Below are 23,411 nucleotides of genomic sequence, written 5' to 3'. Positions count from 1 at the left end.
AAAGGAATGCAAAGAATGGATAAACAGTATTAATAACACAGTCCCCACCGCAAACAGCTGTCGCTGGATCTCACATTACACAGTGGTTAGCATCCGGTGTTTTTTCTGTTCCCCCTTTATATCTGTATCAACGTTTTAGAAGCGAGGGAGACGCTCTTTTGAGCACCGGTGTACTTATACTTCGCCTCTGTGTACTCCGTTTCACCTTAGGCTCAACAGTAGCGGAAGCTTTGCGAGGGCCGACATGGCACGGTCCCATACCCATCTGCTGACCGGCGTGAAATACAGTCCACGGGTCGTGGTGCCTTCGATCGCTCGTGCACATCCATGCATCGGGCACTCGGATTTACTTTCTGGTAATGGAAGCCGGTCAAAATCTTCTCATTGCTCTATATTCTAAACGCCAGAACAGGTGAGCTGTGCACGACGGTGCATCAGCACTGGAAATTCACAGCGAAATACGACCATCATTTATGCCTTGATATGTTAATGAGAAAAGAGCGGGAACTTGTCCCGAGTACGGCGCACGCTGCACACTCGATGGCACTTCGAACGCGCAGATTTTCAGGGGAAACAGTTCTGCATATGAGCTGTGGCTGCGAGCCCGTAGCACGTGCTGTTTACATCGCACCTCATCCGCCCCTTGTGAAAACTTCCATTCATGGACTATCTAATTAAACATTTTTTAGGGATGGCTTCACAGCTTCATAATGGGCATGTTTTGAGGCTTTCAAGAGGCTCGCGAGCTTAGGGACTTTGTGCCTATTGGGAAGGATCTGTAAACGCTTGTAGTGTGAGCAGTATTGATTAAAGGAGCAGGCAAAATTTTCTGTCAAAATTGCTGTGCTGATTTTTGTTTTAAATGCAGTAACATTGATGGACTCACTGTGTCAACTCCATCAAATTATTGTTCTAAAAAAATTGATCCTCTGGTTCTTCCTGCTTATGCAGGCGTTTGACCGGCAGCAAAATACGCATTTACCGGCAAGTGAATTATATTTTGAAATCTTCCAGCCAGTCGATTCAAACTCGTGACTTCATTACCGAAGTGAATTGTGGTATAGCGTAGCCTCTGAGATCCGCGAAATAAATTGTTGTGGAAGCACGCATTTTATTTGCGAAAATCGCCGGTGGTGGCGACACTTATTTTGTCTTTTTTTCTTTTCTCTCTTATAAAAGCTTTGCTTGGTTAGAATAATCTTTTTGGGATTAGAACTCTGTACTTTGTCGATGCAGGCCAACCTCTGTCTGTCCTCAGTGCACCTTTAAAGTGCAGTGGAATCAAGACATGGGGGCTGAGCGCGTTACAAATCGTTGAAGACGCAGGCGGCGTGCAGCAGCGCGTGCTTAGTGTTTAGGCGTCGCAATGAAACGCTGAAGGGACGCGACAGGCATTGCCTTCGCATTGCCACAAAATACCGGTGATTGGGACGATTTGGTAAATGTTGAATTGGACAGCGCAAGTTTTTTTTTTTGGACGAAGGACAGAAGCAATGGGCGAGCATTCATCATTCGTCCAAATAATTGTCTTCTTCAGCGCTGTCCAATTCAAATTGACACTGTGGATGAGTGAGTGAGAATGTGTTAGGCGCACTATAAAACAACGGCGCAGTTTGATTCGGAGGACCCGTGGTCGCTCACTGCATCATTGCTATGCATTCCATGTTCTCTGAAAGAACAAACTCGCGTGCTTCTGACGCGCGTCTCGATCTGCTGTGTCTGCAGAATCCTGCGACTTTCTCGCGGTTGTGACGGATCCAATGCGCAGTAAACTGTGCACATACCTCCAGAAACGGAATCACATTGTGGACACGAAATTGTCGCTAACGTCCTTTTCAGTGCAAGCTGAAGTGAAGCTAGCATTGCGGACATGCCAAGAACACGGTATCTTTTTTTAGGCATAGCATGGCGCGAAGCCATACTGTTGACCATGATTAATGGTGCGGCGTAAACTGCCTGAAAGCTGTCTTTTCCATGAGCGTATAGCTCACGTTTGCACTGCTTTGCGGCGACATTTAACAGCCGAATCCGCCTTTATGACGTGGCCGCACTGCGCCACGGTTTTAGCCACGGCTAGGATGCCTCGATGCTATCGCTGGTGCTGGCACCCTAGCCACGGCCGGAATCGAGCGGTGCCAGCGGCGGTCGCCGCGTCTTCAATCCGGCCGCACTGCACACGCGCGCCCCTCTGACTTCCTGTCTTCCTCCTCACTCCGTTGATTGATACCGAACTGCCAGCTTGTAGCGCGCATGCGCAATACGTGTTGCTGAGTGGCAGGTACAAGCAGCAGTGCATGCGCAGTTAGGGCACGCACGAATTGCGCCTACGGCTTTCAAGTACCTGTCTCTTCAACCAGTTTTGTTGTGTAGCAGAAGAATTACTGCGCTGCTCTCACAGGGCACCACGTCTCTCACAAAGGCGGATTCAGCTTTCACAGAACTTTGGCTACCCCGTCGACAAAACTGCTCGGCAGGCTACATTTTGAAATGGAAAAAAGTAATGCATTTGTCGTCCTCTCAAACCGGCCTCCAGCGCCAAAAACTGGGGGAGCTACTGCTGTTGTGTCATCATGTCTGCTTTATGTGCATTGGCAGCGTCTTGTTAACACATATATCTGCTTGCTTTGCAATCGCTTTCTTGTTGTTTGTCACTGCGTGTAGTGTCTGCGCCTGACAGCAGTCTGTGTTGCTGTGTTGTCTCTCTCTCTCCTTCCTCCCCTCTTCGGTTTCCCACCCCCAGAACTGTGACCCTGGGAGAAGCAGGGACGATGCCCTCAACACGGTGCCCCACCACTTGTGAGCGAACTGGCCCCGCACTCGGATGACTGCGGCACCACTCGGCGGACGCAAAACGAGACGTCGACAGAACGGGTGCATTATTCCGCACGACACCTCCCCAACGCCACCACCGCCAGTTGTGCGCATCCGCAAACCTGTTACCCTTTTTTTTTTCATGCTCGGTTCATCTGCATACTGCTTACATACAACGAAATGTTTGTGTCACGAGACACAGGACGCACGGAGCGCTCTGCAAACGCTTTAGGGTGGGGTTCCCGGGGCTTGAGGGTAGTTGGCGCTGTTGCTTCATTGTGGTTGGACTGGATATTTACTCATGTGCTTCGAAGAAACTGCTGAAAAAGTGAATCACTCAGATGAAACGTGTGCGGCAGTAACGCAACAATTTTTTAATGCACCAATCGCCGCTTGAGCGGTAATGTGACAACTGCGAGGGCTAAGCTTGCGGATCATAATGAAATATCAGTTGGCAAGGGGTGCAAAACAGTCTGCTAGAAAGATGTAGTAGAACGTTAATGTAAGGTAGAGCTTTCGCCCATTATGGCGGTACATATAAACGCCCTTAATATAAGCACAGACGAATCGGCGCAGCATCTCGTTGATTTGAAAGATATTCGTGCGGCGTGTTGCCGTTGATCCCATGTACGGCCTCAGGAACGTTGCAGATTTGCACTTCTTGTGCGTCGTTTGTAAATCGCGCGGTTTTTCAGTCAACGTGCTGCTGCCCCGTTTCATCATCAATCGCGTCCGGATTTTCGGAGTGATGATTCGACGTGTCTGGCTAAATGTGCCGGCGTGCGACGTCACGACGGAATGCGCCGAATAGAGCCGCAAATGTGAACGGGCACAAAAAGAAAGGCCCACTAAACAAACTGCGCAGGCTAGCAATACACGTGCTCCTCTTGTTGCATTTCACTTAGTTTTAAATACTCCGCCCAGATATTTACAAGTTGAAAGCTTTTACTTACTTCGGAGCTTGTTGGAGAATTGTCCGCGCACTGCTGCTCATGTCCTCATTGCCACGCGCTTATACTAAGCGATGGAAGTTGATCTCAAGAGACCCCTTTGTTTTTTTTTTGGGGGGGGGGGGGAGGGGGGATATCTTGCAGTGTGACGGGCTGGCATTTGTTGCGACAGCTGTAGATGCTAGCTCGGCATAGACTGATTCGTGTACCACGTCAGAACATTCCCATGGGAGGATACAGCATAGAAACATTCGGTGAATGCAGATCCTGATTCTCGGTGATCAAAGTATATGCATAGACGGCCTCATAGCGAGCTCAGAGAAACCCCCAAAAAGTAGTTTGTCTTGACGTCCATGGCTGAAATGCATTTCATTCGTGCCGAGAGACAATAAACATGGTGTTAAGTACTGAAACAGTGTTTATTGAATGATTGCATTTAAAACGTAAAAAAAAAAACGTATTGCTTTGGCCGGGCTCAACGGCACGGCAGAGTCTATGTACAAGGAGGCGGGCAGTGAAGGCTGCGGGAGTCTCGTTGCACTGTCTAGCCCTTTAGACGACGACGCAGTCTCCGAACATCACGGCACAGAGGGTCGGCTCCACGTATTGCTTTGTCCTTGGCCGCACGCGTTGCAGCCAGTGGCACTCGATTCAACAAGCCTCTCCTCATGAAGCCTCAGCATAAGGAGTTCGTTAAGGATAGTTCTTGCTGGTCGTCTCGGAGCATCGGATGCCTTCATTCTTGAGCCTCTGGATCATGGGTCCGTAGATCTCTTGGGCGAAGGGTAGCACCATCCCCTTGGCTTGGATCTCTCCTGCGAAGGAACACGTGCCGTATTTGGCAGGGTCAGTATACTGTGGATGAGTGCTGTACGCAGGTAAGACCCTTTTTTGTTTTGTATCTGTGCTTCCAAATACTTATGCAAGAAGAAAGCTTTAGGCGTACTATTAGAACCGTATGCTTACTGCGATATTCTTTGCCCGCGGAACTAGCCTGAGCAATTATGGCTTATGTTTTAACATATGTGTATTACATCGGTGTGTGCGTGCGTGTGCGTGTGAAAGGATTTCTCGAGTAGTGCACAATCTTTCACGGGCTCACCATTCCAGAGGCTCCCGAAACGAGCAGCATCCTCAAAAATAGAGGGCTCAAAAATCTTACCAGTGAATCTGAGCCACATGTACCATAACGCTACGCAGTGGTAAAAAAAAAAGAAGCCGGTAGGTGTTTCTGAAAGTGCATCGCGACGATCGTCCGCATTTGTGTGGAAAGCCGGTGACAACGATGGGACAGCGCTCACCCTGCAAAACCATCTTTGCAGCAATGGCAGCCGGGTAGCCAACGGTCTTGGCCATGGCAGAGTAGCCGTTGGGGTCGCCGTAGGTGACCATGTCGATGTGTCTCATCTCCTGCAATGCATCGGGCATAAGCACTATGAGCATATTCCGACGACCGAAAGTTCGAAGTTCTGCTTTACGCTATAACCACCAATGATACCGTTGTGCTCCTTTGCAGAACCACTCCCAAACTCACTGTTCTTTCGCCATTTGCAGTACCTTGCGTAACCACTACCTCTACCTTTTGTGTGGCCGTCTGTGTGCGAGCCTATGTGTCAAACGTTGCACAAAGCGGCAGGGTGCCCATCTGCTGCACTCAACGCATATCCCAAAGAGCAATAATCAGCTCAAATCAGCGAATCTGCTGCGAAATTATCACTTGCCTTCTTTTCATCGTGCCACTGGATGCCGATGTCGTGCCTCATGATGACTAGGTCCCGCTCGCCAGGTTCTGCAACAAAACATAGTTACACACCTGCGCTAACAGTAGCTGCAGCCTTTTCTAATCTTTTCCCTCGCTTACCGTACGCAAGTTTGTTGGACAGGTAGAAGATCAGCGTGTCCAGTGGAGTGTCTTTCTTCTCAACCGGGATGTCATCGAGGAGGCCCAGACTGAAAGACATGGAAGGGTTTAGATTGGATATGCATCAGCTTAGAGTATACAACAGCAAAACTGCATCTACTCCAAATTCAAAGCCTACATGCTCCCACTCCCACCCCTTGTGATGCCCACTTCGTTTGTAGTTTTGCCCGCTCGTACTAGGCCGTATGCTAATGTTGGATTGGACAACGTTTGCAGATTACATGCAGAACGGTGGAATTGTGGAATGGCAAAGACAACACAAACGCTTCACGTACTCTTCGATAGCTTTCGTCCTGAATTCGCACTTGTCCACCCTTTCATAGATGAGATTCTTGACGTTGGACGTCATGAGATCGTCCCGCTGACCCAGCAGCGTCGTCATGAACTGGCGCTGTAACAAACCGAACAGAGAACGCAGAAGTGAGGGAAGGATATCCGTTTGGCAAGGTGACCACGTGCAGCCTTTACAAACCTTATACAAGGAAAAAAAAAACTGCGACAAAAAGAGATGCACTTAAGCCACCACCGAAGCTGGACGTTGTACGCCAAAATGGTGCCCGTGACGTCACGTGAATACCTCCTGTAGGAGATCTCACATTGGGCTGCTATGATAGTAAAAAAAAAAAAAAAAGTGCCGTGTGCGGGTTCTGCTAAACAGACCCAGGGGAAACTGTCTGCAAACCTGGCTTCTATTCATAGAGAAGTGCTAGACAAAAGACATTGCTTAGACACAGAGGAAGAAACATGCCCTCCAGGCCTTCTGAGCTTGCCGTTTGAACGGCCCGACAGCACAGTCGCTAGATCTGGTCGCACGAGGGTTGCTTTTGCAAAAAAGAAAAATGTCTGCACGCAGTCGTGTTGCGCATGCAGCAATGTACTGCAAGTGCGTCAAGAAACGCATGCCAAGCACGTCGCCAGGTGAACTATGCTTACCCAGGTTATTTCGGGTCCTCGGGGGTGCAGGCTGGGATGAGGCTCGCTGCCCAACAGCCCAAGAAGTTGCAGTCCTTTCATGGCACTCGAAAATCCCTAGAAGGGTCAGAACTCTGTTGCTTGTTATCTGTGCATGTATCTATCACTGACACACGCAAATACTCAAACATTTCTCACTGTTTACTTACTGAACAGTGAATATACCACTGCATCTGCATACCAAACTCGTTTTACGAACTAGACCGAGAGCTGACAGTTCAAATGACGACGCTTGCGTTCGCTGTGCCACCTATGTGGAGACGTATAAGCGTAGACATATACTGGATTACCGGGCACATCCCACACAAGCACAGTGGTAGAGGTGAGGCCACTGCACATGTGCAGCCAGCGTAGGTTGATCCGAATACGTCTACGCTACATTAAATCGCTATTCCAAACGGATTACGCACTCGCTCGCTATATTGCGCACGAGTGTTAGATGTATCGTCGAGTATATTGCCTTCCCTCAGAATCTACATACGGTTTGAGGCTCCAGCACCGTAGCTGCAGGGAATCATGTCACAATGCGCATTCAGGGGATGCAGAGCAAATGCTGTAGCTTCAAGAATATTGCAATCAATCGCATTAGAGGGGGCAAGTCGCTCGCTGTCACCTTGAATCTCAGCGTTCCGCGAAGCACGGTGTGAGCATTATTGATTCCGTAGGTTGTCTTGTAGTTCAGGGAGTCGCGGTTCGGGTAGCCCTCCAGGTTGAAACCTGGCAGGAAGGGTACTTCTCTGGCGTTGTCCAGCAGACTGCCAGCAGGGATTTCCACCTCCTGTGGAGAACAAAGCGAAGGTACGTGTCCATAAGCGCGCTACAGCCTTTTCCACCTTTTTGAAACTGGTTAAGCATACTGAATGACAAGGCATGGTCCCACGATGGCCTACAGTGGTGAGGGACAAAAAAATTGTCAGAGAAGCCGGTTCAAGCTGCCATCAGCCTGCAGACCCTTTCAGGAAGTTGCGATCATTCTTGGAGTGACGTCAACGGCTCTTTGACATGTTCGCTTACCAACTGCTTATTCTCCGTAGCTTCTATTATCTTCGTTGCTTAACTTGACTCTGCTCAGAGCTCATATGCAAAGCACGGAAAAGTCAAGTTAACGTGATGCCTGTGTTCTGCAAGTCTTGTCTTTTGCTATGTCATTCTGTCGAGCCGTTTTTGAATTCCATGTTCAAAATTTTGTTTAAGTGGCTCGGAACTGTCAAAAAGTGGTACGGAGAACTGGCGCTTTATTTGTACTGGAAATTTTTCACAAGCACCGATGCCCAGGCACTCATGTACAGCGGCCACAGCCTGAAGTGCCACAGAATTAAGGTTATGCGCTTTTAAGAATTAAGGTTATTCTTACGCTTCGCGCGGAAAACTGCAGCTGCTTACCTTGCCGTTCTCGAGATACCGTGCTGGTCCCATGCAGTTGACAAAGGCACTGCGCGGATTCCAGCTGCACAGAGAGGACGAAAATGCCGGTGTCTTATTCAGTGCATTTTGCCACATTACGTCAGCATGAGGTCGACTAGGTGCAAACTGTGCATGCCGACTAAGGCACAGTTGTCAGAACCACTTTGTGCTGTCTGTCTCTCCTGTTTAGTTTGCGGTGCTGTATAAAAGCTATTCAGTCAAGGGGACTCTTCTATAAATGCCTAGGGAGTAGAAGCAGCCCCATGGCACGGCGACTGTTCTGACCTAACTCGGATTACGTGGAATGCTTCGAGGGATACTGTACCAACAACACCTAATGTAGCAATGCAGTGCCTTCAAAGGCTGGCGGTCCTTACCTAATCTTGTAGCGGAGTGGGTTGTTGGCATGTTCTGGTGCAGGGAGCCCACCGCAGTAGGACACGAATGATAATATCTGCAGAAACAAAACGCAGCTGTGATCAACTCTTGCTTGGAATGGGTGGCTGCTGTTAAAGTGAACTCAGTGCCACCAACCTTTCCACCCTTCCTTCGCACTTCATCGAAGCACTCCATGGCCAATAGGTGATCGATGCCAGGATCCAGGCCAACTTCGTTCATCACGGTAATACCTGCTTCGGCAGCTCTGCATATAGGCGAGAATTTAACTCGTTTTCTGTACAGTGAGTTTGAGGCACGACAGGAAAGTGCAGTATATACAACCTTTGTCCGTAAAGTTTCGAGACTGATTTATTTTCACCTCTAGAAATGATTCCCCGAAACAAATGTTGATGCATATGTGTAGCGCCATCTTTGCGGGATAACCTGCGCTATTTATGTTAATTGCTGTGGCAGCCGCTAGACGGCACTACATGTAGAAAAATACGTTATCACTAGTCTGCGCATTCTACTGTGAGCGAATGTGGAGATGGACGTCCACCTCGAACAGCTTGCAGACATAAAATTCTGTGTGGAGCTTGGCAAGACAGCCACACAGACGTATGAGCTCCTTCGTGATGCTTACGGCAACAAGACATTATCGCGGGCGCGAGTTTTCGAGTGGCACAATAGGTTCGTTTCGGGGAGAACGTCAGTGGAAGGCAACACAAGGCAGGGGCGCCCCTCAACCTCACGGAATAAAAACAATGTGGCTCGGATCAAGGAAATCGTGCAGCAAGACCACACCATTACAGCCCGCATGCTATCAGATGCTCTCGACATTAGTAAGACAACATGCCACCAAATTTTGCGCGAGAACTTGGGGAAACGAAAGCTGAATGCCAGACTTGTGCCGCACTCCCTCACACAGGACCAGAAGGACACAAGTGCATCAGTGAGCGCTGAGTTGCTCTCCGAGGCAGAGAAGGATGCTGCATTCGTCGACAGCATCATTGCTGAAGACGAAACATCGTGTTTTCAATACGATCCTCAAACAAAGAGGCAGAGCGCCGAATGGCGGTCCACAACCCCTCCGGCGTCAAGAAAGGTGCGGCGACAGAAGACCAAAAAAAAAAGATGCTGATAGTTTTTTTTCGATGAAAGAGGTGTCATATACCACGAGTTAGTCCCACAAGAACAGATGGCGAATCAGGAATTTTATATCCGCGTGCTCTAACACATGCGTGATGCACTGCGACGCCCTGACTTATGGGGATCTGGACAATGGAGCCTTCTACACAATAACGCAAAGACGCACACTGCTTTAAGCGTGACAGAATTCCTCCCCAAGCACAGCATTACTGTACTTCCCCATCCGCCATATTCGCCCGACATCTCCCCATGCGATTTTTTCCTGTTTCCTCGAGTGAAGAGAGCCCTAAAAGGTCGCTGGATGGGGAGCGTGGAGGCCATTCAAGACGCCACGACAAAGGAGCTGACTGCCCTACCAAAAGAAACGTTTTCCAACTGTTTCCAAGACCTCAAGAAGCGTTGGGAGCTGTGTATACACTGCAAGAGGGACTACTTGGAAGGGGTGCTGCACGAATGATTTCAATGTTAAATGCAATTTTTAATGGACATATATATATATATATATATATATATATATGTAGTCTCGGAACTTTACGGACAAAGGTTGTATGTTCTTCCCGAGGCATGGGCACTTACGCGCTGTGCAGTTCCTTCATCTCTGCTGTGAGGTAGCTGGCGGTCAACATGTGTGTCCTGTGCCGGATGCACTGCTGGGCAATTGAAGGGTGCAGTGGATAGGGTAGCAAGCTGTTGGAAAGATTCACGACAAGAGTCAAAGCTCTGCGATTTTGTTGCTGGGCTTGCGACCACAATACTCTTAACTCACAATGTTAACTGACAGCATCCAACCGTTTCGGTCGAACTACAGGTACCGAAGACACGAGTTGAAGAAAATTTCGAAGTACTGCCATGACTCCAGGAATTGCTGCATTGCAGTGCTATTGCTTCGTAGATACGATGCTTTATCAAGCTACATGTGCTATGTTTCCAAGATTGGAAATAGCGACACAGTCATGTCATTCCTTCTGGAACTCAAACTTTGAACCGGATTCGTTTTTGGCTACCCATCGGAAGACAAATACAACGGCCATACGTGTATAGACAAAGCGCGCGTTCGGTAGCCGCAGGCAGCCTGGGCGGATGCGGTGTACCTGACCACTAAATCGGCGTCCTTAATGAGGTTCTGGAGGGCGTCCGGAGTCTTGGTCACGTCCACCACCACGGACTCGGTGTTGGGCATCTTGATGGCCAACGCTTCTCCCTCCTTCTGGAACGCAGTCCCTGCAGACGGACAAGAAGGCAACGACACTGCAGCAGGGACGGGTTCCACTTGTCCAGACAGCTTGCCGGATACATCGCTGTGGTTCCGGGAAGAACAGTCTGCTTGCTTTGGAACACGCAGCTGTGTCCCTGGACAGTTAGTGGCCTCTGGAAGTTCCAAAGGAACAGAACCAGAAGTACCGCCTTTTCCGAACGCAGCTCCACGGTGTATGAGCTAAAATAATTTGCTGCGCGGGAAATTCATGCCTCACCGGTGTAGAGGCATTACGGGCAGCGTCTAAAGCAAAACCCCGCAAGGCGTGCCAGGAAGGCACAGTGTAAAGCAGAAAGTCTCCACGTGACGTGCGAGCTTGCATTAGCGGAAAGCAAGGCATATTGGGCACCAATTGAAGTGCCGAACATCGACACGACTGCTGAACATAGGTTTTCCTTTTGTTGCATTCAAACAGATTTACACCGAGTGCTTATTGCTGACAACTTTCATGGCCACAGCTAGCGTCCATTCTCGCCCCAATCGGAGTCTCATTCCCCAGGCCTATTGAGCCAGCTTCTGCGATATCGGTACATACAGGCGAGGACACAAAGAAAGGGAACATGCTACAGCCGATTAACTTCACTGAGACAATGGGAACGCATGATCACCCGACGCTTTCGTGAACTTAGTGAACACCGGAATGGCCTCTCTCTGCTCGTGTCTGCGCCTGTAACAATTACGTTTGGACGTTGTAGTTGGACGAGTCTCGTACCGACAACGACGTGTACGGAGTCGTCCCTCGTCAGGTATTCCACCAGGGGCGCCGACACGTAGCCAGCTCCGAGCACCAGCACTTTCTTCATCTTCGCTGCCGTTGCACTCTGCGCCTTCATCATGGACCTGCAGGAGGAGGAACAGTCTCTCAAACGCTGAGTGGGAGGAGAGATAAGAACGGTGGCCTTCTGCGGCCGCGAGCCGTCTGAGATAAGCTGGTTCTGGACAGTGGCCTCAAGGGAATGATAAGAAAAAGAAGCGACACTTTCAGGACAGCGAAAAAAAACCTGCGCTCCTGCATCCAAAGTGGGAATTTGCAACGTTAAACGTTTGAGAGGCCATAAAAGGTTGTCGAATTTCCTTTTGTGTACCCAGATAAAGCTACCATTATGTTCTTAGCTCGAGTATGTGCAATTATACTGTAATGCGCGGCAACACCGACGGTGCGCAATTAGCTGCGTAGCGTTGGTGCAGAGAGATAATTGTGCGACGACGCCATGGTCACATCAGACCAAGCTCTAAACGAAAGGCCGTACGTATACGTAGGCCATTTCGCGAGAAATATCACGCCATCAACCTCGCGCAACTAGTAGAGAAATGCTGCGCCAGTTTCCACAAAGTTCGCAAAAGGCGCGTGTTTGGTACCTGGAATTCGGCCCGCGTTCATTGCTGTGGGGCTTCACGTAAACATTGCCGGAGGCCACTTTTAAAACCGCCGCAGAAATCATTAACACTTAATTGCGGTCTAGGGAGTATTGTCATGTGGTGCACATTGTTTTTGTGTGCATTAAAAGTCCAAAAACAAAGATGAAGGTACAACGCCTTCCATTTGAAGAAGTATGGCCAGTTAAGCATATGTATTGCCACACACATGAAGTTGCCTGCTCGTTCGTGCATTTTGCCATGGTGCCGAAACTTTATCGAGCTGCTAGGTAATGAGGCGGTCACCTATGTCACTACTGCGGGTACTGAACATCACGCTCACGTCCGATTTTTCGCGAATAATTGGCACCTATTTACGATGCTGTGTGGGTTCCTGAACCATGCCTCAAGTGAACCAGTCAAGCGTGCGTTTCACGCGAAGCTAGCCGTAACGCTCTTCCGCTGTAATGCTAACAAAACCAAATCAATGACGTCGGTTAACATGTAGCCTCACTGGGGTACCGTATTGTGACATTAAGAACGACTCGGTCGTTGAACACAAAAATAAAGTAGATAGCGGTCTCTGAATCAGTAATATACACGCGGTATAATGCTCGAAACGCAGGAGGTTTCGAAGTGCGCATGCGCGGTACCTCAGCGCCTGAAATCTGGTACTAACCTGGACGTGTTCCGTAGGTCCTCGATATACTCGTAGCTGGGCGTTAGCTTTCCGTTGCTGGCAATGACAGCCTGCGCGAAACGAAAGAAAAAACCGGCGACTGAGGATTGTGCGAATGTAACCCCTTTTTGCTGTCCACGAAAGACACCATTTCGTACCCCTTCGACGACTGATGACATTCGGTGCTGAGAGAGGGGCTTGCTGGCGTCGGATTCAATCTGCAAGAGAATCAGGCATTATGGTTGTAAGCGTTGTTGCAAAGGAAAGTTGATCGCATCAAAATGCGTCTCATTTTTTTACGTAGTGCTTGTGTTGTGAATGTTCTTCTCCGGATTAAGTAAATCCGAAAAATCGCCCATTTCTATCTCGCCGACAAACAAAGAAAGCAAATGGCCGCGAAATGGCCGGTAAAACAGGTACTGGTAGATGCTGGTAAAAAACAACTCTGGCCGAGTAAAGCGAGCGCGGAAAGTATTAGAATTAAGAAACAAGCCTGTGAATTTATGTTAACAATTGCGCAGCAAGATTGCCATATGCCGGCCGCCAAGGAAAATAAAATACCTAAGCTAGGTTCTTGAATTTCTGCCAGACTGGTATTCATATCATGAGAATGAATAAATTATTATGCTTTACTCGGAGACAATTCCGTTGATAAGCTTGTGCACTGTTGGCGCAGTGAGAAGATATTCGACAAGCACACAGCGTACAACATTCGCGGGTTAGCACATCGTATATCAGGGGCTCTCGGCCTTGCTTACGATGTCGTGAATGTAAGGCATCAACAGCTTTCCGAAGTAGTCGGTGGCTTCTAGAGGCAGCTGCGTCGGCATGTTGTCGATGGAGCACACGAGTACGCCTGGGCCTGCGAAACTGATAAAAACACAAAAAAAGGAATAGCTTTCTCTAACCACGGTTGAAAGACCAAGCTCTAAAAACTGCAAGCTATGATTCCGACAGCATGCATGGTATCCAGTTGTCGACATGCAGGCAGTAGGGTTTTGCTGCACAAACTATATTTAACCAGTTATATCTTGCGGCCTACGCTCTAAAATATGGTTGCCAAACTGGGGATTCGTTAGAAGCCATGCAAACGCGTGTATCCTGTCCCACCATATGCTAGCGTTGAATACGAAGTTACGGTTGATGCCAGAAGACCAGGGGCAGAGCTCTTGAAGCAGCTGGCATGCAGGAACCGCTCGCTATAGGCTGCCGTTCGTAACTTGGCCAATCGTGATGAGTTGGCCTACAACAGCGAAATATGCAGCCAACCACGCCCTGTTGTAACAAGAAAGCGGCTGAGAATTCGTCCCCTGATTTTCTGGCGCGGCTGTAGCACGCACTTCACGCCAGCAAATTGTGACAGTATATGAAGTAGTGCCTGCGTCAGCACTTCTAAGCATCGATCACCAATACACTACGACGGGGTCCACTACGCTGCTTGGAGCTACATGCTCACCAACTTTTACGCCGCTGCCTGAAAAAGACGAAGGCGAAACGTAAAAAGCTATTTTCAGCAGTACCTTGATTGAGTACACTTAAGTGGAACAAAGCTCCACGGCATAGCGAGAAGGAAATCCTCAAGTGAACGCAGGACGCAATTATTTCTTATAATTGGTTTTTGAGGAAAGGAAATGGCGCAGTCTGTCTCATCTATCGTTGGACACCTGAACCGCGCCGTAGGGGAAGGGGGAAAGGAGGGAGTGAAAGAAGAAAGGAGCCGGGATAATTTCGACCGCCTGGGGATCTTTGACGTGCACTGACATCGCACAGCACACGGGCGCCTTGGCGTTTTTCCTCCATAAAAACGCAGCCGCCGCGGTCGGGTTCGAACCCGGGAACTCTGAATCGGTAGTCGAGCGCCCTAACCACTGAGCCACCGCGGCGGGTGCAAATTATTTCCGCAAAGCGGGAATTTCGTTCAATCGGGAAATCCCGCCAGCATACACGAGGAATAGTTCATTGAAACATAAATGCTGGAAAATCGGGTTTCAGCTGCAATGCCCGAGAACAGTTTGGTTCGAACTCTAGCCTCTCGAAGGAAAATTGGCTGAAGTCATACGGCATCAGAAATCGGGAGCAAGGTGTGTAATTTGCTCTGGACCGTGCAGTCTCGGGAAGTTATTGACAAGGGGGGGTTTCTACGCGGTAAATGATCCAGTGTACTATATAGCCGCCACCAAAAAGAATTTCTTGCCGATGAAGACCGAATTAAGGGTGCAGGTATTTGCCCATAAGCCGTCCCATCGTTTCGGAATGACGGCCGAATGCTCACCTCTCGGTATTCTTGTGCTGGTCGGCGTCGTAGAGGCAGAAAGGGGCGTCGATGGTGGTGCACTCGTTCATGAACTCGATGGAGCCGCCGGGGTCGGCGCTGATGTCGCAGATGGCGAGCAGCCGGTGCGGCAGAGACGGAGCGCCCGCGCTGCTTGGCAGCCACGGGGTGTTGGTGGGCTGCAGCAGCCGCTTGGCGTCCGGGATGGTCAACAGCTTGGGAGAGTTGACCGCCCAGTAGATGCCGTTCACGATCACCGACGCGTACGGCGCGATCTGTGGATGGAGAGAGGAAGGGTTATACGGCGTCGGCGGCTTCTGTGGGGACTCGATACTCGCGATGTCTAGGCATGACTGGGCACCTTTGGTTATGTAACAATCGCCGAAGCGCAGAAATTGCGCGGTTTCAAAGTCACAATACCTTTACCTGTGCAGGAACATACAGGTAAAGGTAGGGTATGGTGTAAGGAAAAGCATGAAACAGCAGGGTGAAATGAGAGATATACGAAGCACCCCGTTTGCCAAAAGTAACCAGGCTGCCCGGCTTGCTTCTCAGTTGTACAGCGGAACAGTTACCGCACCCATCAAACTATAAATCACTGAGGTAATGGGAACCCTTTTCCTCACCTTCCAATACCATTTGGTTTTTAGGAAAGCCGTAGGGGCTCCACTATATGAGGGAGAAGCAAACCATGCAGCTTGGTTACTTGGCAAAGACTACATGCGTACAGAGCGCCCTCACGGGGCTCTCAGCTATTAGTCAAGAATCTGCTTATGCTATCGTCTCTGAAGGAACACGCGACCAGCGGGGTTTGCTTTTTTCAGCGGCAGAACGTGCGAAGCAACAGCATGAGGCGAGGAAGAAGATGTGAAGGCAGAACGCGTCCTCAGAAGCAGCAGACATGGCACCAGAGCGGTCGAGAGTGCCCGCAGAGGTTCTCTGGGAAGTGCTGGACGAGGCTTTGACGCACGTGGTTCGAATCCTCACGGCCGTCACCTGCTGCATGACGATCGTCATCATCACGGTAAACTTGAACCCGCTCTTTGTGGAAAGCCAGGGCGCCACGCTACCTTACACCCCGCTCCCGGACACCGATGAGCAGGCGTCGGTCACCCGAGCCACAAACGCCGCGGCCAACGCGTTCCTGCTACTCGGGATGATCATCGTCATGACGGTGTTTATGGTATCGCTGTACTACTTCCGTTTCTACAACATCATAGCCGCTTGGATCACCCTCGCCTGTGCCCTGATACTAGTGATGTCGCCCATCACCTACATCGACATCATATTCAACACCTACAACGTACCCGCCGACGTCTTCTCCGTCGGCTTCTTCGTCTATAACTTCATGGTGCTCGGCCTCATCGTGATCCTGTCAAAAGGACCGCTCTTGGTCCAGCAGTTTTATCTGGTCACCGAATCTGCCTACATGGCGCTCATCTTGATCAAGCTGCTACCCGCCTGGACCCTGTGGGTCGTGCTCTGTCTCATCCCCATCTGGGACCTGGTCGCAGTGCTTGCCGTCATCGGTCCTCTCAGGATCCTCGTAGAGACGGCGAAGGAGAGAAAGGAAGCTCTGCAGCCGGGACTCGTCTTCGCGACCATCGTGGCGGGGACGTTTCCGGGGATGGCCAAGAGGCAGGGCAAACTGTCGGAACCACCTCCCGGTCGGAGAGAGTCTGAGCGGCGCCCTTCTAACCGACGTTTATCCGGCATTCCTGAAGAGCCGGAAGAGATGAGCCGAAGGCCACCAGGAGCTGAACTTCCCGAGTACGAGTGGGAGCCCCCTGTGGAGCAATTTTCGCCACCTCAGCAGGCTGTTGGATCGCCACCTGGTCAAGATGCGCCAGCCCAGGTGAAGAAACCGGCTCCCGAGAAGCCAGTAGACGACGAAGACGACTCGAGCTCAGACATAATGCAGGACGCACAGGAGAGTCCGGGCATCAAGATGGGGCTCGGAGACTTCGTCTTCTATAGCGTCCTCGTGGGCAAGGTGTCGACGTTCGGCGACTGGACCATCGTGTGCGCCTGCTTCGTCGGAGTGCTGGTGGGCATCTGCGTGACGCTGTTCCTTCTGGCCGTCACGCAGTCAGCGCTGCCGGCGCTGCCCATGTCACTCGCGTTCGGCCTCACGTTCGTCGGCTTACAGCAGCTCATTCAGAACTTCATGAACGAAGTGTTTGACACGCGAACATTCATATGAGACAGCGAGGCTGCGATAGTCCTCAAAAGCGCGCACATACGCAGCAAAATATCAGTGAGGAAGTAAAGCGCCAACAAGTGATTTTCAGTTCGTTCGTCGGTACGTGCTCCATTTACTTCTAGTGTTCGGCGACAAAATTCAAGGTGTCGATAGAGCAAAGGTAGATGCAGCGATGCAGCATACAGTGTAAAGCGATTAGAATGTAATTGCCTAAGGGTTAGCCAACGAAGACCACGTGCTGTAATACAGGTTGTTCTTGCGTGGAGGTTTAGAAAGCTGCCTCACTGTATCAGGTACCTCGACTGCGTTAAGCGCTGCCTCTTTATGAGCTATTTAATAAAATGAAAGTCATCGTTGCGTAAGAAAAGACGTGCGAACACGTAAGCGACCACTGCATTGCCAAAGGTATGTACAGTATATAACCTGTGTTCTGTGCAATGCATTCCTCTGGATTTATGAAACAGCCTGGGTAATCGCAGAGGATAAAAGCAGGAAAGATGGAATTTTTGTCATTACACGCTCGAACAAGTTGCGCAAGGAAAGCCCGGCTCTTCTGACCTAAGTTTCGACTAATGAACTTGTGCTTACCTGGGCGAAGTCCTTAGAAGTCGTCATATCAAAACGTTGATTAGTGGAATATATAAAGGATTTTTTCTTCGCCCACACGGAGGCAAGTCTACTTGTTGAAACGTTCAGCGGCCAGTATTCCCCCCCCCCCCCCCCCCTTCAATTTAGTGCTGGAAACCGGTAAGCTATAGAAGCACCTTTTTTTGTGTGTGGAAAGTTTCGACCGCAACTTACGTCCTTGGAAAACGTGGAGTAGTAGCGCTCGGGATACTGGTCACACTCTTCGGGATCGAAGTGGTCGTCCTCGATTCTTCGGTAGTGGTCGTCCCTGCTAACTACGGCGCCGTAGACCTTGCTGATGGCTGAAAAGGAAAAAAAACATGTCAGCATTTAATGCCAACGGACGGGCAGAAGCGTTAGAAGTGCGCTGAAGACCTTTAGAATCTATCATTGTTCGCTTACCTCCCTGCTCGCAAACTTCACGGAGGTCTTTCGGGTCCACCCATTCGCAGGGAAGCGACTCGAAAATATCTTGCGCCCCCTGAAAGACAAATTGCCAGCGTACAGGTTTAGAAACCGAACGCTATACCACATCAGGCCATGGTCAGCAAGCTACATGGCTTGATCACTGAGATTTTGCCAGTCCATGGTTTTAAGACTGGCACATAAGACGTCGAGGGAGAAACAGCGCTGTTCTATTTTGACAGCTGTATGTTGTGTGCAGCCTCATAGCATTTCAGACCAACGGGTTAGGCCCAGTGCAGGTGCAACCGTCGGGAGGAATACGGTAAAGAAGATTCCAGACCAAGCAAATCTTTAGACTGATGTTTTGGACGAAGCCGGCAGCCCGCAGCAAGGCGCATTCTTTTACTCGTATACGCACAGGCAGATCCGATCTTTCTCGAAACCAACAACTCCAGGGTACACTCTCAACGCTGTGCAAGACTCGCAGAGTCATCTGCAAGTTCGTGTCGTAGTTCTTTGTTCCCATCGTACTCTGCCCTTCTCGAACTTCCGTTTTGATCATCCCTTCCGTTTTTCGTAGTTTTTTGTGTTGTTTGGAAATGTAAGGAAGTTAACCGGAACCCCTTTGTGGCTGCATCCAAACAGCTCAGAAGACGCAGACAGAGCGGAGGGACGGAAGACAAGCCACATCTACTCCGTCTGCGTCGGCTGCGCTGTTTGGTTGTACAGCGTATACTACTAACTCGTTGATCTTGCCATCGTGTTGAGCCTCTTTTGGCTACCCTCCCTGGCTTCCCTTGTCCTCTCCTCATCTCTCTCAACCGCATCATTCTTTTCCACTGTCATTACCACCCTGTTTTATTGCCCTTTCCTTGTCTTCAATGCTTTGCTGCACAGATGAGACTTAATCAGGTCAAGAAAGAAAAAAAAGAATGCCTCCGTCACTCAATCACTGCATGATGGAAGCAAAAAGAGAGGAGGGGAGTACCTGCGAGACGTTTCCGGATCCGGTGAAGACGAAGGTGAGCGGCCCGATGGAGCGGGGCATCATGCCGAGCGCGATCTCGTAGCCGGCGTCGCGCACCGCCTGCTTGGCCATACCGCTGTTGCGGTAGTTGTGCGCCGGGCCGATGTGCTGCGCCCAAAGACATTGTGATCATCACATACCACGAAATTAATCTCTTTAGCCTGAAAGAGATTGCTTCGAAAAACCGAGCAACGTTGTGCGCAAACTCGTGCGCAGTGGGAGCAGAAATATCGTGCAGTTTCCTTCACGGTTTCTGCGCTAGGCGTACAATTTAATTATTGTCACGATCTTATTCACGACCTGCAGAGCTTTCATCAAAGCGCCGACATCACTGTAAGGGATGTTTAAAGACGCTTTATAGGGGATTCAGGCTTTTAACTGACTCCAGCACCAGCCAACTGTGGTGGATTATTCTGGTGGATACGCGGACGATCGGTGGCCCCCAGATGCAGTCTTGGACAAAAGTTTACGGGTTGTGGGTTGGCGGAAAGAAATTTCTCAGGCAAACCAGTTGTCTAAAAAGCTCGGAAGCATGAAGGAACATGGATGTTCATCTCTGACAGAACGAATCCCGGCCAACTGGGAAGCGATTCAACGCAACGATAACTTTATTTTTGCGCAAAATTGTCCTTGCCTGTACCGCGTCATATAGGACAGACAACATGGTGCTTTGACGCCAACAAGTTTTGCGTCAAGCTCACCCCTGACTTAATAAGCCCCACAAAACTACCTTACACAGCTCTCCCTGCAGGTAGAACACGCAATAATCGGCGCAAATAAAACGCAAAACGCTTGCATGACAGCGTTCCGTGACGTGTGCTGCATTTCTTTTCTCCTATCCTTCACGAGCTCTTCGTACACTGCGGGCCTGTACTAAGTCCGCGCTCACAGCGGCGTTACTCCCTTGTTTTGGGGGAATATACCAAGGTGCAGAAGCCGTACGGCAGCGCTTGAGTGGATGCTAATGAGCAATTACTGCCTTGTCGAACAGTGCTGTTGTGCTTCACTCACCATGAATGGCGTGTGGTGTCCCAGGGCGAGCAGCCGCAGGCCGAGCCCGTGCAGGATGTTGATCATGCCGGCCTTGCCGGCGTACTTGCCGAAGGCGACGACGCGAGAGCCGCTCTCGTCGCACATGCGTTCGTAGTCGATCAGGCGGATGTTGCGCTCCAGGATGACGTCCAGCATGGGCATGTTGGCCTCCTGCGCCTTGATGGTGTGCGAGAAGAAGGCGTACGTCTTGTTCGGGTGCAGCTGGTCGATGGGCACCTGCTTGACGCCGATGATGACCGGAACGTCGCTGATGTCCTCGCGGGCCTCGGCCCCGGCGTTGACGTACGCCTGCGCGGCGATCCACGTCCGGGATGAGAGCAACCGCGGAGAACGAGACTTCTCTCCCCACCGTAACTTTGAGGAATGAGGCGACCCCGTATGCAAATGGGCGGTTTCTCAATTGAGCTAGTAACGATTAGTTGGTTTGGTTGGTTGGTTTATTGGGTTTAACGTCTCAAAGTGACTCAGGCCGTAGTGAAGGGCTCCGAAAATTTCGGCCTACTGGGGTTCTTTAACGAGCGCTAGCTGACATCGCACAGCACACGGGCCTCTAGAATTTCGCCGCCATCGAAATTCTACCGCAGCGGCCGGGATCGAACTCGCGTCTTCCGGGTCAGCGGCCGAGCGCCATAAACACTGAGCCACCGCGGCGGCAGCAACGATTAGTGGCATACCTTGTTTATATGCAGTGTTGGGCTTGTGGAGGAAATGGCTACATAGTATAAAAACTGAAAAGCCTTCCAGCGAAGTACTCGTATGAGTAGATATTTAAAAGCCGCTTTGAAAAGCCCATTCTGCATTAAGTTTTTTTTTTTAATTTTGGCTTACAATGCCACCTTTGTACCGCAACGACCTCAGTTAGGGACGACCTCATCTTGTGATCCTTCTCCTGCGCTCGGCCTGTGTAGAACTGGACATCGGTTAACGCCATCCCTCCCCATGATTCTCCGTCGTACCCCTGACCCTGGCCCCTTCACCCGATGCATGCCATTCATTTGTCTCCTTTTGCTGCCCTCTAAATAGCTGTTGTTTCTGCTAATAATCTAGGCCAAATTTTCCGTTCGTTACCGAAGAGCTCTTCACTGCGACAGCTACGAAAGTCCAGTACGCTCGTGAGCCTACAACATATGTGTCATCACAGAACACATACTGACGGCCGCCATATGCGGCTGGGGTCGTCCCCCAAGTGTCGGGGTCAGTCAGCGTGTCGCGTGCGAAGCCCACTTGCCTGCATGGGGTAGGCCCTCCGGTTGGAAGGCTGCACGTAGACCTTGACGCCATTCTTGGTCAGCGCGCGGACGTGTTGCGGCGCCAGCGGAGCCCGGCGCTCCCAGAGGGATGCATCTTCACGCCGGATGGCGATGGTCTGCGATCGAGATGTGCCATAACAGTGTCATGCACAGAGCGCTCACCGCATTCCAAAAAAAAAAAAACGGCAGTCTCATAAGGGCATCAGGGCACTCGTCTGAAGCAGCTGTTGGCCTCTGCTGTGTCACTGGTAGCCGTGCGTGTCCTAAATGATCGTCGCAGTGCGTCGTCGAGCCACGCCGAACTCGCAGCGATTCAAACTCCATTTCCCGAGATACGCACTCCATTGCTACGGTATCAACTTCAGGTTTCAGCTCCGTTTGTGCGCGCATACGCGTTGCTAACAACTATTGACACCCAATGGCGTGCCTCGATCGGCCATCCGAAGCAACTCTCCCAACCCACGGAGGAGCAAGACATCCGTGGCGGTTCAACCAGAACTCAAGATCCGGAGCAAGAAAGCTGCCTTCGGATCACGGATTGGTATAGGCCATCACACCTTCGGAAAAGCATGATCGCGTGAGCATTATCCAGCTAACTCTCGTTGCAACCATAGCCGCCAGCGCCGGCCTCAGTGCAAGAGCCAGGTGCGATAGCACTGAGCGACAGTGCTGCATTCGTGCTGCGACATAGCCTGAAAGCACTAAGGTGAAAAGCTATATACGTGCTCCGTTTACTTATGTCCACACCCGTACACACTCTTTTTGCGTTACGATTTCAATATGCGAACGCGTACTGCACGCCGGCCAAGGCAGACAGGGTCATCGAACCACTCTTGGCAAGACGTTCGAGTGCATCTTCGGCCAGACGTCGTGATAACGTTGTGGCTCACACTGCTCACGGACTGGAGGTCACCGCTTTTGCGCACAACGTTCAGGGCTATGAAATTACTGAGACGGCTCAAACGTCGCTACGTGCACTTTAGCCACTTTTGTAGCGTTTGTAGGAACGATAGCGTTGAGGGTGGGTAGATGGACAATGAAGCAGACCTGTAGTGGGTCGCTGCTCAGTCTGCCTATTTTTAAAAGAGTGCAGAGGAAGTCTATTCACAGAACAGTAGTCACACTGGCAGTCACAATGACACTGGTTTCATGCAACCAAATGCAGAACACTTGAACCCGAAGTACTTTCTGTGTTCTTGTGAAGGAAGCTCCGCCTTGTGGTTTGGAAGTTTCTGCCAGAAATTGCCGCTGAGAAAGAAATTTAAAAGGCGGAGCACAATATGGAATAATGAAGGAAAAAGTAAATATTGAAAGCCTTAATTATACTGTAGTACCGAAGCTTCACGCTGCATACAAAAAAAAATCATTCATGTTCTTATTAAACCCCTCGAGCACAGCTCAATGGAATCCTCCTCACCACACCCCAGAAGAAATTAACTGCGTATTTTACGCGTGTGTGCTAAGGGCGTCTTGTGTCCTGCGCGAACTCTGCGAAGTTTGAAGAAAAAGGAAAGAAGAAACCGAAAAGCCTCTCCTCACTGTCAAAAAACACACTTTGATACTAAAAGCAGCGGTGTCCCCACGCTAAAGAAGCGCTCTATATTCGCGGCATAACGCAGATTCCCTTAAGAGTGATAAAAAAATTAGAGAGGACGCGATAGCGTAGTGGGTTATGCTTTCCATTCTGAGCAGTTTGACA

At 50.2% G+C, this 23,411-nt stretch overlaps 2 protein-coding genes across 11 annotated transcripts in view; one reads left to right on the top strand and one right to left on the bottom strand.

Annotated features, from left to right (window-relative positions):
* Window positions 1-4,174, top strand: part of Pfrx (6-phosphofructo-2-kinase/fructose-2,6-biphosphatase) — a 121,239-nt gene extending 117,065 nt beyond the window's left edge. For 3 of the 6 annotated variants that reach the window (XR_013309029.1, XR_013309028.1, XR_013309030.1), the window contains 2 exons: window positions 211-356; window positions 2,741-4,174. Coding sequence is in view for 3 of the 6 variants with exons in the window: in XM_077639331.1 (XP_077495457.1) it covers window positions 2,741-2,800 (60 nt within the window). In the remaining 3 variants the exon portion in view is untranslated. The remainder of the gene's footprint in view (window positions 1-210; window positions 357-2,740) is intronic. The other 3 variants (XM_077639331.1, XM_077639324.1, XM_077639333.1) reach the window with 1 other exon arrangement.
* LKRSDH (lysine ketoglutarate reductase/saccharopine dehydrogenase) overlaps window positions 4,162-23,411 on the bottom strand; it is a 63,052-nt gene continuing 43,802 nt past the window's right edge. For 3 of the 5 annotated variants that reach the window (XM_077639317.1, XM_077639318.1, XM_077639319.1), the window contains 22 exons: window positions 21,691-21,828; window positions 20,421-20,750; window positions 19,371-19,517; window positions 18,380-18,458; window positions 18,152-18,279; window positions 15,148-15,422; window positions 13,634-13,745; window positions 13,034-13,093; window positions 12,876-12,946; window positions 11,553-11,680; window positions 10,677-10,953; window positions 10,162-10,272; window positions 8,593-8,701; window positions 8,436-8,512; window positions 8,038-8,101; window positions 7,268-7,432; window positions 6,616-6,711; window positions 5,958-6,073; window positions 5,623-5,711; window positions 5,483-5,550; window positions 5,063-5,171; window positions 4,162-4,576 (listed from right to left, as the gene is read on the bottom strand). In XM_077639317.1, coding sequence (XP_077495443.1) covers window positions 4,455-4,576; window positions 5,063-5,171; window positions 5,483-5,550; window positions 5,623-5,711; window positions 5,958-6,073; window positions 6,616-6,711; window positions 7,268-7,432; window positions 8,038-8,101; window positions 8,436-8,512; window positions 8,593-8,701; window positions 10,162-10,272; window positions 10,677-10,953; window positions 11,553-11,680; window positions 12,876-12,946; window positions 13,034-13,093; window positions 13,634-13,745; window positions 15,148-15,422; window positions 18,152-18,279; window positions 18,380-18,458; window positions 19,371-19,517; window positions 20,421-20,750; window positions 21,691-21,828 — 2,871 coding nt within the window. In that variant the 3' untranslated portion in view covers window positions 4,162-4,454. The remainder of the gene's footprint in view (window positions 4,577-5,062; window positions 5,172-5,482; window positions 5,551-5,622; window positions 5,712-5,957; window positions 6,074-6,615; window positions 6,712-7,267; window positions 7,433-8,037; window positions 8,102-8,435; window positions 8,513-8,592; window positions 8,702-10,161; window positions 10,273-10,676; window positions 10,954-11,552; window positions 11,681-12,875; window positions 12,947-13,033; window positions 13,094-13,633; window positions 13,746-15,147; window positions 15,423-18,151; window positions 18,280-18,379; window positions 18,459-19,370; window positions 19,518-20,420; window positions 20,751-21,690; window positions 21,829-23,411) is intronic. The other 2 variants (XM_077639320.1, XM_077639321.1) reach the window with 1 other exon arrangement.

This window comes from Amblyomma americanum, chromosome 10 (assembly GCF_052857255.1).
Source record: "Amblyomma americanum isolate KBUSLIRL-KWMA chromosome 10, ASM5285725v1, whole genome shotgun sequence".
Taxonomy (NCBI): Eukaryota; Metazoa; Arthropoda; class Arachnida; order Ixodida; family Ixodidae; genus Amblyomma; species Amblyomma americanum.
The sequence above is the reverse complement of the archived record's forward strand: the minus strand, read 5'-3'. Positions and strand labels throughout refer to the sequence as shown.